This window comes from Periophthalmus magnuspinnatus, chromosome 6 (assembly GCF_009829125.3).
Source record: "Periophthalmus magnuspinnatus isolate fPerMag1 chromosome 6, fPerMag1.2.pri, whole genome shotgun sequence".
In the NCBI taxonomy this organism is placed as follows: domain Eukaryota; kingdom Metazoa; phylum Chordata; class Actinopteri; order Gobiiformes; family Gobiidae; genus Periophthalmus; species Periophthalmus magnuspinnatus.
The window spans coordinates 2,669,392-2,684,581 of NC_047131.1; the positions used below are offsets into that span (position 1 = coordinate 2,669,392).

Genomic DNA, 15,190 nt, shown 5'->3' on the forward strand with positions numbered 1-15,190 from the left:
CTGTGTGTGAGTGCGATCATTTCTTATGATGATATGGACAGGTCATGTGATCTGTAGAGCGAGGAGCCAGACAGGAAGTCACATGCCAGTCATCCCAGAACTGGTTTATTTTTAAATGACAGTTCACTTAAACCTAAACTGTCAACAACAACTGTGTGTGTGTGTGTGTGTGTGTGTGCGTGCGTGTGTGTGTGTGTGTGGCCAATGCTGCTTCCTACCTCAGGGACTTTTTATAATGTCATTTGTCACAAGCTTGGCCAATGTACTTGACGCTTGTTTTTTCACATTTCAGTCCTCTTATTGAAAAGCATTATGTAACTTTTCTGGTGGAGACACAAACAAGTCCCTCCTGATTTGAACGACTTTGTGAGGACCCAGTGAGGACCTTTCCCAATTTTGAAGATATAATAGTTTGATTTGAACTGCTTAATCGCTATTACAACGGAAGGCGGTTCCCATAGCTCAAAACCCATGAACTGATTTGCCAAGAATGTTCCACAGTATTGCATTAAACATATCTACCTCTAGAGACAAGTAGGTGATCCAAATTATAGATCACGTCTTTGAACAGGATCAAGATGTTTTTCACCTATAAAATCACCTTTAATTCAATAAATTTTAATGCAAAGTACTGCGATACTGTTTGACATTCCAAGTAGTTAAAAGGTAAAAAAAAAAAAGTTACACAATGCACCTTTAAATTTTTAAAGAAATATGCTGCAGTGTGAAAGACATTTTTTTTACAAGCCAGATGTTTGGAATTTTAGTATCACCACTTTAACATTGGACTTTACGGCTGTCAAAAGTACCAAAAATCAGATTAAAAACGTGACATTCACAGTCACATTCAATGAACCTTTCCTGAATCGCTGTAAAATGATTTTGAGCTGTTGTAAATGATACTCTATTGTCTAAATAAAAAGATCATCATTGTGGTATTTAGTATTGGCTCTTTACCAAAATCAGGTTTGAAATGTAAGTAACACTAGTAAGTACTGAATATTGTGCAGGCCCAAATCAAAATGACTCCCTGTGTTCACGAAGATGCTGTTAATGTCTAACAGAAATCCAACTGCTCTTACTTTGTTTTGGTCAAATGTTTTCTAGTAGCGTTGCTCTTTGCCTCGCTGTGTGTTTGGTGACAGCTGCTCACCATTATGGCCCTGTGTGTGAGCTCATGTTTATGTGTTTGAGGCAGAAGGAGCAAACAGAGTCCAGCCAAGAAGGACGGACGGCGCTGTGGAGGGTAACTGACGCCAACAACCCACCCAACATTACAGAATCAGTAAATGTTTAGTGAATAATGATCATCCATAAACAAACACTGGGAGAGTTATAATGTTCAACAAACATACACAACAGTCTTAGCTCAAATGTTGTGTTCTTGGGCAAAACACTTTTCCCACCATGTGTATTTAATAACTAGTGGTGATGGTAGGCTGGAAGTTGATACTCGCTGTACAACCATAATACTTCAAAATGACTAAAGCGTTTATTCACTTAACATACCTTATTGCATATTCTTTGCCTTGGTCACTTGGATAATTATAATAATAATAACAGATCAAGTCTTATGTATCACTTTTTCAGACATTCATAAACACTCACAAACCACATTCACATTAGCTCATGTGGATGAAGTGTCTTGCCTAAGGACACAACAGTAAACACTAGAGCCGCTGCTGCACCACTGCTGGACCTAGTATTCCCAGTGGTGTCCCATTCAAATACTAATACCGCTTAGCCTCTGAGATCAGACAAGATCGGGCACGGACAAGAAGGTATGACCACTTCTCACCATCACTAAAGCAGCACCCAGCCATTCATCCCCCTCTCCTTCCTCAAGATATATTTAAAAGTTGGCAGACCGACGCTGTAAGACAGAAAAGTAAATCGACAGTTGTCACCGATGACTCACCAAATATAACACATGATTATGGACAGTAGGAGAAAAGCCAGACTGCCCCAAGAAACCCAGCCAACTCCAGCTGTGATCGTGTCTTCCAAGCAGAAAACCCCATACTGGCACATACGCACATATAAATTCTGTTTCTCACATTGGTATTTAATGTCTGATAACGTAAAAGATCAGATCTGAGCTGTAAACTGAGCTGATGACGTCTCCATTGAGCACATTCCTGGCAAATCAATAACTCCTCCATGGAAACAATAAGGTTACGAACTCAATGCCCCTTTAAACTAGTGTATTTGTATAGAGAAGATAAAAAACCCCTGGGTACACAGTTTGCTGCCCTCTGCTGGTAACCAAGAGAAGACAATACATTTGGACATATTAGCAGCATAGCTATTGTCAACATGGTACTTTATCTTCAAAGTGATCACAGGTTAAGAATCCAAATAATAAGAAATGTTTTATGCAGGTAAATGGACATTAAAGATAGAGAGTTTCAATTACTGGTACTTCTAGCCAATCAAAAGAAAAAAAACAAAACAAAACATGGACCTTCAAGATCCACACAATTCAGATGAGGTTAATAAAAAGAATAAACCAAAGAACCAAGGAACAACCCTATTAAGTGCTAGTTCACTCAGAGTTAAGGTAGAATCATATAATGTCCTTTAGTTTAACATTAAGTTGAATTTAATTAGAGATTTGACTTTAACTTTTACTACAAAAATATCACAGTATAAAAGTGATCCCAGAAAATCCCAGATACAAATTTATTACAATTGACAAGATAAAATACTTTCTATACACATTTTAAACATGGGTCAGGACGCACACAGTTGGACATACACAATACAATCAGGGCTGGTCATAAGGATTTGACTGAAATTTAAAACTAGAAGAAAAAAACAAACATTCAAACAGCAACAAGTAACTGATTCAACACCAAGATTTGAGATTTGGAAATAAAAACATTCAAGTAAAAAGCAGTTATTTCTTCACATTAATTAAAACACAAATGAAATGGTGCAGTGACGGCACTGTTAACAAGGCAAAGATTGCAAAAATAATACCCAAAGCTGTGTTAACGTCCAGGCAAAACCCTTCTTAAAAAAGTGCACAATTAGCAAATGAGGTGTACCATTTTTAAAACGTTGACTAAGTAAGGCAGCATTAATTGTTATTACAAAAATATTCCAGTTAATAACTACATTTTACATAAATATTTGACACACATACACATTGAATACCACTTCTGGTCCCTTCAAAAAGCACTCACGGCTAAAATGGTCCATACAAATCCATACAAAGGTTTATATTGCATAACATGTTTAACACAATGTAACTGGCAGCTTGACAGAACGTTGGCAGGTGAGTGACAAGCCAACCAGTTACAGAGACAGGAGGACAGTGTTTGTAGTGGCTAAGTGACCACCATTTTGAATTGCAAAGGGCACTGTGTGTGAAGGCGAGGTGCACCCATAGGTGGTGCCTTGCTGCGGTGATGGGTTTATGAAAAAGTCCAGCCTTTTGAGCCCCTCAGTGTGATGGGATGTGGTGGTTGGACTGAGACCCGAGGAAACCCAGGCGCTGTTTGTTCTTTCTCTGTTCTGTCATCTATGGATCAAGAAAACACAGGATAAATTAATTATATTCTATTCAAGGATGTTTTTATTATGCCAGATGCCCTTCCTACATATACTTTGCTAAAATTTCACCCAAAACCATACAACATACAAATGAAAGAATAACAAGCTTTCATATGATTTTTCTCCTTGCTCATAAAACGCCAAAAATAAAAACACCCCCAGTAACAAGTATTATTCCAAATAATAATAATACAACAAAATATGCAAAAATCCAGCCTTTCCTGTGAGAAAAAGTATAACATTACTTTGGTATTGGTTGGAACTGGCAGATACGCAAGACCCATGTACACTCGTTAAATCAATGTGAATATATCAAACTGACCCAAAACCAGGGTAAGTACAAAGTGTTTCATCATTAACTCTGCAGCATTCTATGAACTAAAATGCATAAATATATTTATCAACAAATTATTCTGAAACGATAGCCTACCCCAGACATAAGACCCCAAACTAATGTGCTTCTCTTTGCGATTGTATTGTATTCAATTTGAAAACTTAAATTCATATAGGCTTAAAGGGCCCATATGGCGCTGTTTTCTGATGTATGTTATAATGTTTCCACTTCGCAAACAGACCTGGAGTTGTGTTTTGTTTCATTTAAACATGTTTAACACACAAACCCTGTATATTTAGGCGGAGTTCTTCTCTCAACCCAAAAACACTCTGTTTCACCTTGTGATGTCATCATGTGGTAATACAGGAAGTGCTCCATACATCTTTATTAGAATCATCTGGATAATTTCAGCTCTGAAATTGTCAATGTCTACGGAAATAAAGGCAAAAGGAGCTGTTAACTTGAAAACTACCACTTCATGACATCACAAGGTGGAACAGAGCATTTTGAGCTATGGAGAGCTCGACAAACTAATAATAAAGTGTTACTCAAACATGTGTGAATGAAACAAAACACAACTCCAGGTCTGTTTTTGAAGAGTTAACAACATTATAAAATGGCTTAAAGAGTTATTTTTGTGTAATATAGGACCTTTAATATGTGTTGCGTATTCACATAACAAAATTGGGACTAAACCCAAACTTAAACCTGGACTAAACCAGAAATGGAACGAGACCCGACCAAATCTACAACAGAACTGAAACTAGTGTGAACACAGCCATATACAGCACGGTGTATGAGAAAATCACAGGATCTCAAAGTTGCTGTTGCTCATTAATGACTCCAGTTACATCTGACGCCTTGTTGTATAAGTGTGCATGTCTTAATCAGGTGCTTCTGGCTCGTCACACCAGTTCCATTTGCACTGGTTTTTACTTGCGTCATTGAGTCAAGCCTTTGGTCCTTTAAACCACTACATGTATCAAAAAGAAGTGTGTGCAGAGACATAGGCCTGGATATGTACACACTTATATACAGAAATAATGTTTGGACTGAGAGAAGAGAGAAGAGAGAAGAGTAGAGACAGGAGAGAAATAGAGAGGGAAGACAGGAAGAGACTGGGGAAGAAGTGAGGAGAGGAGGGAGAAAGAGAAAGATGAGAGAAAATGGGGTATGTAGGAAAGAGGTAAGAGAGATATTAGAGAGGAAAGAGAGGAGATTGCAGAGGAGAGAGAAGAGGAAAACAAATGGGGATGAGGAGGGAGAAACAAAAAAGAAATGGAGAGCGAAAGAAGACAAAAAGAAGAGAGAGGAGAGGAGAGAAAGGAGAGAGAAAGGGGAGACAGGAGAGGAAAGAGGAGGGAGAGGGAAGAGGGGAGAGAAATGAGATAGAAGCGAAAATGAAAGGGTGGGATAGGAGGAAAAGGAGATTGAGGAGTGAGAAGAGAGAGAGGGAGGAGAGGGAGGAAAGAGAGTACAGAGAGAGAAGAAGGGAGAGGGTACAGAGGAGAGAGTAAGAGGAAAGCAGATGGGGATGAGGAATGAGAAACAAAAAGAGAAAGGAAGGGGAAAAGAAGACAAAAAAGAGAGAGGAGAGGAGAGAAAGGAGAGCGGGGAGACAGAAGGAGAGGAAAGAGGAGGGAGAGAGTGAGAGAGAAGAGAGGAGAGAGAGAGAGAAGGAGAAAGAGGGAAACGGGGAGAGAAATGAGATAGAACTGAAAACGAAAGGGAGGGTGCGATAGGAGGAAAAGGAGATTGAGGAGAGAGGAGAGAAAGAGGGAGGAGAGGGACAAAAGAGAGGACAGAGAGAGGAGAAGAGAGAGAGGGTGAGGAGGAGAGAGTAAGAGGAAAGCACATGGGGATGAGGAATGAGAAACAAAAAAGAAAGGGAGAGGGAAAGAAGACAAAAAGAAGAGGGAGGAGAGGAGAGAAAGGAGATAGAGGGGAGACAGAGAAGGAGAGGAAAGAGGAGGGAGAGAGTGAGAGAGGGAAAAGAGGAGAGAGAGAAGGAGAAAGAGGGAAAAGGGGAGAGAAATGAGATAGAACTGAAAACGAAAGGGAGGGTGAGTTAGGAGGAAAAGGAGATTGAGGAGAGAGGAGAGAGAAAGGGAGGAGAGGGAGGAAAAAGAGAAGAAGAGCTGAGGTCAGCATTAGTCCTAATGAGCAAACAGCGACTGGAGAACTTCCTCTGGGTCAAGTGGAGTTTAAGAGCAGAGATGCTGATTTGTTGACTTCACATCTTTTTAAGTTACAAAAATGAGCAAAAACATTAAAACTGGATGATTCAGAAACAGAACATGTAAACATATAATCCAAATATTTAACCTATAACAATATTTAATACTGATTTAAAACATACATTCACTTTGAAAGGTGATATAGAAATGTTATTTTTCATATTAAAAATGCCTCACCAGATGGCATTTGTTGGAATCATTGATGTTATCATTGGCAATATTTAGTGAAAGAACAGTCATTTTTTTATGTCGGCTGCACTGAAAGAGCAGGAGATCAAAGTCTATGATGTTTCCTCAACCTTTTATACACAGTATCCTTCAGTCACATAGGCCAGATGGGTGAAGTGTCTTGCTCAAGGACATAACAGTTTGCACTAGAACTGGAATGGAGCTGCCAAAATGCTTGTAAGAGCTTTCTTCACAACTGATCCAGGAAAGGTTGCTTAATTCTTATCAGTGTGTGGGGGAGAAGGATAGTTATCAGAACAAAGTGACTGTGGCGTTTACTGGAATATTCAAACATGTGCTTCATATCAGTAATTTAGAAACCTCCCTAAAAGTGACTTGTGACTTTTTGTCAAGATTAGATAAAAATAACACCTGATCTCTTAAAAAAAAAAAAAGAAGTTGCTGTTTGCATCATCTTGAATCTCATCTCAAAATGGACTTTTCTCCCTGTTGACATCTTTACAACGTTGAATTTGAAAAGAACTAGAATGAACAAGGCAATTTGTAATGCTGAAGATATTACAGCACATTCCCTACACGTTAACATGGAAATTATGATACTTAAAGAACTGACTTCTTGATTGCCACTATAGAGCTGCAACATTAATCACTAATCACTATTGAAATTTGAACAAACACAATTAGCAAGCAACTAGCTAGAAGAGTACGTTTTAGCAAGTAAATGCAGTTTTGAAGTACTATAAGTTCCTCCACAAAACAACAAAAATTACACTCATTCTGCATAAAATCTGCTAAGCCAGTAGTTTAGAGCTGTACAAACATGTTCTGAAATGTGATACTAGTATTAGTTTAACAGTTTATTTTCTCCTAGATGGAAGTGTGCACTTTGAACAGAATTCTATTATTTAAAAAAAAAATCGCTAATTTTATCAGAAAAAAACTGCAATACAATATTTTGGTTCACCCCTAATAGTGACCATTCATATTACGATTTAGACTCATTTTATATTAATCCTGAAGCCTTGATCTCACATTTAGCCTTTGTTTACTTGTTGTGAGTTGTTTTTGCACATCTGGCTGAGTGAAGGAGGAACAGTGCGGAGCCTATGACTGGATCACATGCAGAGGAGGCAGGTGATGAGAGCGCCGGTCACATTGTGGACTCATTCAAACAGCCGGAGGCACAAAAGGCAGACCTAAGTCTCCCCCAGACGCCCCTCCACAGATCTAACATGTCACCTGAAGAGTTTGGACATCCAGATTAAAGACATTTGTGAGTGTACAGCAAAAACAAGGGGGGGTTTGAAAAAGCAGACGTCATTCCTCGCATGTGATCAGTCTTCCCTCAGGCGTTTTAGGTGGTCGGGTCAAGTGCATATAGGGTTAGGGCTTATGTGGTAAACAACTCACTTGTTTTTCACTACCTTTTTATGTTAACTTTACCTGCATTGTAGCAAAGTCAACTGATTTGTGCTTTACATATAATAAAAAAAGTGTATATCCTGCTCATTGATACAGGATCCTGCTTGAATTTGATTTTTCCTCTATATTTTTAGTTCTTGTTTCACTAAAACAATTAATTCTAAATAAAAACATTAGATAACAAGTTAGAAGACTACTTTTTACTTGAGTAATGATATGTTAGAAAACAGTTTTCTTCATCACTACACATTTGAGCATCTCTAGAACTCTTTCCAGTATATTTTGGTTGGATATACACTTACACAGACTTCCAGTCAAAAGTTTGGACACTTCTTTCAATATTTTTATTTTATTTTATTTTGTACTACTTTCTATATTTTAGAAACATATAAAAGACATCAAATATATGAAGCAAGATATATAGAATTATGTAGTAAAGAAACAAAGTTAAATAACTAAATATTTTAGTAAGCAGAATAGTGGCTATTTGAGGATTTGAATATAAAATATACAAAAATTAAATAATATATAAAATATGTAGTACTATTTAGTAGAGTTATTTAACTTTTCTTGACTCTTAACTCCATACATCTTGCTTGTTTATGTCTTTTGTATGTATCTAAATAAAGAAATTTGTCAAAATAAATAAAATAAAAAAAACATTAAATGAGATGGTAGTGTATATCAGCAAATATGAACCTGTTTTGCTTGTATTTAAGCAAACAGAAAAGAAAAAGGAGAAAAGATTACAGAGAGGATTGATATTTTTGATTGAGTATATTCAGACAATCCTACAGTATTTTTTGAGGTGCTGGTGACTGGAGGGCAGCATACAGTACCTGCTCCTTGAGTTCGGCCAGCTGACTGGAGAGCTGTGCCACCAGAGTCACAGTGCTGTCTAACTTCTCCTGCAGACAGCGCATCTCATTCTGCTCACTGTCGCCCTCGCTGCTCACCAGGGACATGGCTCTCATGCGGGGGAACCACTCCAAGTTCTTCTCCTGCACAGAAGGACAGGGACAGATATAATGTGACAGGGGCAGACATGATGTTGCAGATAAGTGGAATAAACGGGGAATTTTCAACTTGTCAGACTGTTTGGTATAGGTGGACATATTACATATTACTTTAGTCCAGGAGTGTCCAAATTTTCCATCAAGGGCCACATGTTGAAATACAGACAAAGTGGAGGACCGATCGAAGGCCGTTGACTGGTGGACAATACAGTGAATAATTCAAATGGGTGCATTTAGCAGAAGACCTTAAATTAGACTAAGAACCTCAATAGGACACACTAAAATGTTTGATATTGACTTATACAAGGTAGGCTTCAAAACACACAACTTATGTGTGTTTGGGCCAAAAAATTGGTCTGAGGCCCGCGTTTGGCCTCTGGGTGATACTCTGGATATGTCTGCATTAGTCAGCGGTTTAGTCAATGTTTTTTCAAGTATGAAAACTATACATCATTGTGTGTTCACTTTTAAGTCGATTAAGAAACACAAAGGATTTTGATAAAACTATACACTGGTAAACTCTCACTCTCAATAATCCTCTAATTCAGGGGTAAATGCGTACTCACTTTTTAATATTTCACTCAAGATACGCTACATAACTTTTCTGGTCCACCCTATACTTGTCTCTGTGGACATATTTATGTTTATTTATCGTTATTTCTACAGGGAGAGCCCAATGAGAGCACTCAGGCTCCTTTTCATGGGCGCCCTGCTCAAAAATTACAAAGAAAAAACAAACAAAACAAGTAAGTACAGAAGTCAATTTAAAACATTAAACACACACTTAGTCCTTACACTTATACAATCATGTGATCTTGTATTAAATGTTCTCATATTAATGATTAACAAATAAGTGAGATATTCAGACAGTCTATCAATCAGTCCCTTAGAAATATATTTTATACAGTGTTGTTCTCTGTGCTCAGATAGCGATGGCCAAACTACTTTTTCACAGATATTACTGCATGGTAACCTCCTCAAAATATATACTTTTACTTGTATTTTTTAGAAGTGGCTTGGATGAGCAGCGAAACGTCTTCACTCTTACAATGATTTGTCCAGTTGACAGATTTTTACTTCGTCTTTTGTTATGGATCAGACCTGGACGACTGAAGGTTTAAACAGATATTTTTTAGGAAGTAAAACACAAAACAAAAAACAACATACTGAGGAACATTGCAGACTGACACATCCACCTGAAAAGTTGTAAGACTGTAACTTTTGGTTTTATTTTCATTTTATCTGCAATATCTTTCAGCGCTTTTAGGTGTCTTGCTGCCCTCTGCTGGCAACAGTGGGGAGTGAAACATTTTAATGACAAATTAGCAGCAAGGCACAAACACAGACAGATGTTTATGTGAAATGAACAATGTAAGCTCAGAATAAATCTGGACTTAAAAAGAGTCGTAGATCCTGGTTTCAATGGCTTAAACTACTGTTCAAAGCCACTGTATGAATGAAGCAAAGCACTAGCCCCAGCTATGTTTTTGAAATAAAAAAACTAAACACTCAATAACATTCATTTAGCATAGGACTGGGCTGGCAGTGGCTTAGTGGTAGAGCATTCGCCCACCTATTGAAGGCTGGTTGTTCTATCCTTACACTTTTTTTTGGTACCAAACAAAATCTGAGCTAGTGCCTCCTTCCTTGTTTAGTCTCCTGACAGTTTGAAGCCCGTTAACCGCAGGGCTGTCTCTTAGATACTGCACACCACAATTATACACTAAATGAAGAGGAAGTGGCATTTGAATTCGCACCCCCTCCACAAACTCCTTGTTAATGTGAGAATGAGTCACTGTGGCCTATCCAGAACACCACTGGGAGTAGCATGTAATTAGCCCACTGTATGCTACCATGCAAAACGCACATCTTGACTTTATTGTCTGTTGTTTAGTGGCAGCAGAGAGGACAGGACAAGCTATGGGCACTATACCAGCGAGTAATCTAAAGCTTTGGCATTATGTAACCGACTTAAGTGTGTTTGTACATGCGTGGGTGTGTGTTCTGCTGGGGGGGTAAGTGAAAGTGTAATTTATAACATGTACACATTCAATACAGTACAGGCACACGCATTAGCTGATCTTATGTAAAGATGGTTTCTCTGATAATAATGGCAGAAAACGATACTTAACAGTGGCCATAGAGCATCTAGACGGAGCGGTGTATTCTATTATACCCATGTTATTCAATGGCAGGATCCAAGGTTTTAAACTGAGGCATTATGCAGTAGTCAGGGGATTTCAACTGCATTAGGGAACTTCAGCCTTGATATTTGTTGTTTATCAAAAAATAATGCACAATATATGTCTGGAAAACAAGTAAAAGTTACTCGGTCTTGGGTTGTACTCAGTTACAGACTTACATTTTTAAGTTACTCAAATAAATGTAACAGTACGTTTTGGTCTTTGGTTTCAAAATGTGATTAAATCTGCAAGTGACAAAAGCTTTGTTAATATACACTATTAAAAGCAGTAATTTTGTTTTTCACAGTGAACCAGTGCACATTAATTATCACCTCCATTGGCTGAACTGTACTGTAGTTCCTAGACAATTACATTTTTATCAACATTCCTTCCCTTTTTCAGCCAGAAATTTTGAATTTTTGGGCTCATTTTGGATACCCATGACTTGCCTTGGCTTAGCTTCAATGTCTTAGATTAGTGGATTGAGAAAAAACTAAAACTTGTCATTTGTCACAGACCACAACCCGTGATTTTTGAACCAAACATTTATAATGAGATTTAGAACTAGAAATTTGTAGACAATAATGTGTGTATGCAGGTCAGGCGGGCCACACAAGACCATAGCCAACCAAAACAGTTGGTTAGAGCCTCCCACTGGTCACTTACTGCAGGTTAAGTTAAACAATGACCGTATATTTTGTTCATTGTAAAACACAATATTGATCTGAAATGGATTCATAATACAAATGGGTGTTTGGACTTTCAGTTCAGTTCACACTGGAATTTCACACTGGCAAGCAGCAAGATTTTCATTTACTGTTTTTAAAAAAATGGCTATAGGGACATAGGGAGTAGGTGAAAACGTAATTTTCATAAAATTCCGTGAGCCTCAAAAGGATTACTCAAACATACATGAAGCAATCAAAATGACTCTTTGGGGGAACACTTATGACATAGTTAAAAACTCATAAAAGCTGATTTTACATAATATTTCACCTTTAATCATTTTGTAAATATAAGCTATGTATTACTAAGATGTTATATTATGTCAGCTTTTATCACTTTGTTAATAGTTTAAGGAAATACATAAGAATAAGAGTTTCCTTTATTTGTAAAAATTTGCCAGAGGTGTCAAAGTATTTCCCACAGTTACAGGAGCCTGTGTAAAGAAAATGGACTAGGCATCATTAGTTAGAGCTGAGAATCAACGCATTTGCAACATACTATGGACACTTGTTCAAGCTAATTATTGCCGTTAGCATCTTTGGGCTGTAAAATCTAATTGAATTGCTTCCTTTTACACTTTTTTTGGAGTACACAAATCCTCTGTGTCCACAAAACTCAACCAACAGCCTTGGTGATGAAAACGTGGGTCTTTGGAAAACTCAGAACTGATTGATTAAATAACCTCAAAGATAGGCTCGCTGAGGTTATGATGTAGAAATACACTGTTCTGTTTGAGTGGTTGGTCACACACTTGCAGACAGAAGCATCATGGGAGTTTGGGGGGGTCTCCCTACTTTACCGCAGAGGAAAGTACAGTGTGAATGAATGAGTGACTGTTTAGTGATGCTCTACTGATCGATTGTACCACCTCAGTGAGAATAGGTCCACAGGCGCTCATGTGCTCGACAGCTGACTGAGAAGACGCCACATCACTGCAGAACATACTCTAAAAATCAATAGTACAGGTATTCTTAAGTCAGTAATATGTGTTCATCGGGACATTAGTGCATTGGTTAAGTGTTACGTGGTCAGTAGCAACTGGAAAGACATTTGACTTGACCATCGTCCAAACTGGACTCTGATCCTTTTGCTTGTCTATTTTTACCATTTTATACCAAATTAATATTATTCATTGTTTTATGTTGCATCATATTGCCTGTGCACTCCGATTTTCTTCACCGTTTATGGCTATAAAGCTTTTTCTGATTTCTGATTGTGAAATGTGCCTGGGGCCCAACGTGTTAAACACAGAAAATGGAAAAGTGAACCAAAAATAAACTTTCAAAACTGTAACTGATTCACACGAACACGGTTGTTTGTTGTCTTGTTTGTTTTTCCATTCATGGGCCATGAATCTGGAAATGAGTAAATGATAAAAAAGTAAAACATTAGTGGTTGTGCAAGATTGGATTGGATTTTTAAAACAAATTTTTTACTAAAAAAATGGCATGACAATTATTTTTGGAGCCAATGTATTTTTTTGTTTTTGTTTGGGCCCAACAATATTAATCAATAAAATGAAAAGTAAAATGACAAATTGTGTTTACTTATCCATATGCAAGCATTGCTGCATTATTGGAAGAGATAAAACATTAGAGAAAACAAAATGTTACCTTTAAACTAGAATAATCTAATTTAATAAATACTACATCAATAATATATTATATCAAGGCCACTGCTACTACTGTTACTTCACTAATTAACATGCACTTGTATGTTGCTTACCCCAACATAAACATTTCTATAGTGTTGTCACGATACAAACATTTCTAATTTCAATACAAAGGAACTTGATACTCAATACTAATTCTGATACCATGATAATAAAACACTTTCTTTAGACAATAGAATGCAATTTTCAACATTAAATGGCAGTACCTTCTTTAATATAACCATAACCACCACCAGATTTTCAGGAAAGGTTCATTTCTGTCCTGTGAATGTGACTTTTTTAGTACTGATACTTTCTCAGATGAGTATCTCTTTTCAGTACTAGTCTTAGTATCAATTAGTATCTATTTTCAATACTTCTGTCAATCCCATCTGTACCAACAGCTTCCCTTATCTGATGTGCTAGACCCTATTATGCAAACAATTGAACTTTGACCTCCCTGATCTCAGACTGGGGGCAGAGGAGATAACGTGTCGTGTAGAGTGTGTAGTGTGTGTAGATTGTGTAGTGTGTAGTGTGAAAGGGAGACAGAAAGGACAGGGCAGCACGTGAACACAAGGCTGATCTATTAGCTGGCCACTTGAGATGGGTTATGTAACAGCGCTGGGACTAACACACTACCTGCTGGCCCTGCACTGCGGCCACTACTCCACACACAAACATTATTCACATGTACAACAGGTAACTCTACACCTGTCCTTTTGACAGCCTGAACGAAGAAGCACACAAAGACTGGGGACAATGCCATTAGGTTTCAGCAGAGTTTTCCCAAGGAGTAATCGGACAAATAGGTCTTCAAATCTCCTTGTACATGTTGTAAGATATATTTAGAGGATGGACTGACTTTGTTGAGGTCGTAGCCTTAGATTGTGTTATGATATTCACTAAAAAATAAACAAATAAATCAAACCACAAAAAAAAAAAAGTAAATAGGACAAAATTTGACCTTTCGTGAATAGTTTTAGAATGGCTGATATAAAAACTAGTTTAAAAATTAACTGTATGCAAGATTTGGATTTTAAATTCCAAAACCATGACCTGTGTGTGTCCATGTATGAAAAATATACTGATAACAACTGTAATGCTGGTTTATTCTTAGTTGTTTATGTAGTAATTTGGTGTGTTTGTTCTCAAGACAATTATCTATGAATTAAACCTAAAAGGATTCTCTGTGATCTGAATGGTCACTACCTAAACTCCAGCACATGCAACCAATAATCATTAATCATTTGGCTGTTCTACTGCAGTATACGCTAACCATATACTGAGCATGTATCTTTTGCCCTCTATATACAGATTAAGGCATTGGCAAGCAGGTTCAGTTGTAATTGCAATACCTGTAAAAAAAAAATTGAAACTGTAACTTGCAATTAGATTGGCCAGCCTGCCTATCTATGCATCTATGTTATCTATATATCTGCTGTCTGATAGTGTGCCAGCTTTGGTCTGACAGAAAAAGACCAGAGAGCACAGTTAAGTCTGAACAAAGGCCAGGTGAGGGGAAGAGGAGGGGGGCAGGTTTCGCATCTGCCATCTATTGGTAAAAAAAAAAAAAAAAAAAAAAAAAAGCTAGATAGATTGGAGATAGACTCTAATGCCTTGTAATTGGATGAGTGTTAAACATTATTAGTATAAAATGAATAGATGTAAAAAACGAGTTCATATATTATAATTTTAGGTACTTATTTGACAGACATCAGCTTGTGTGAGACCGTGTTAACCCCCCTGCATGGTACATTAGAGCCCCATCATATAAATTCTTTACTTCATTAGCCCATACCTGGATTGGCATCATAGGAGCCACCTGCTAGAAGCCCAGCCAACGCATATTAATTCAACGCCTGCTACCCCGT

At 37.6% G+C, this 15,190-nt stretch overlaps 1 protein-coding gene across 1 annotated transcript in view; it reads right to left on the bottom strand.

Moving 5' to 3' along the window:
- Positions 1 to 2,642: 2,642 nt before the first annotated feature.
- The window catches only part of itpr2 (inositol 1,4,5-trisphosphate receptor, type 2), a 77,269-nt gene continuing 64,721 nt past the window's right edge, over positions 2,643 to 15,190 (bottom strand). The window contains exons 56-57 of the mRNA XM_033968545.2: positions 8,580 to 8,741; positions 2,643 to 3,526 (exon numbers count right to left, since the gene is read on the bottom strand). Of these exons, the coding sequence (XP_033824436.1) occupies positions 3,449 to 3,526; positions 8,580 to 8,741 (240 nt within the window). The 3' untranslated portion in view covers positions 2,643 to 3,448. The remainder of the gene's footprint in view (positions 3,527 to 8,579; positions 8,742 to 15,190) is intronic.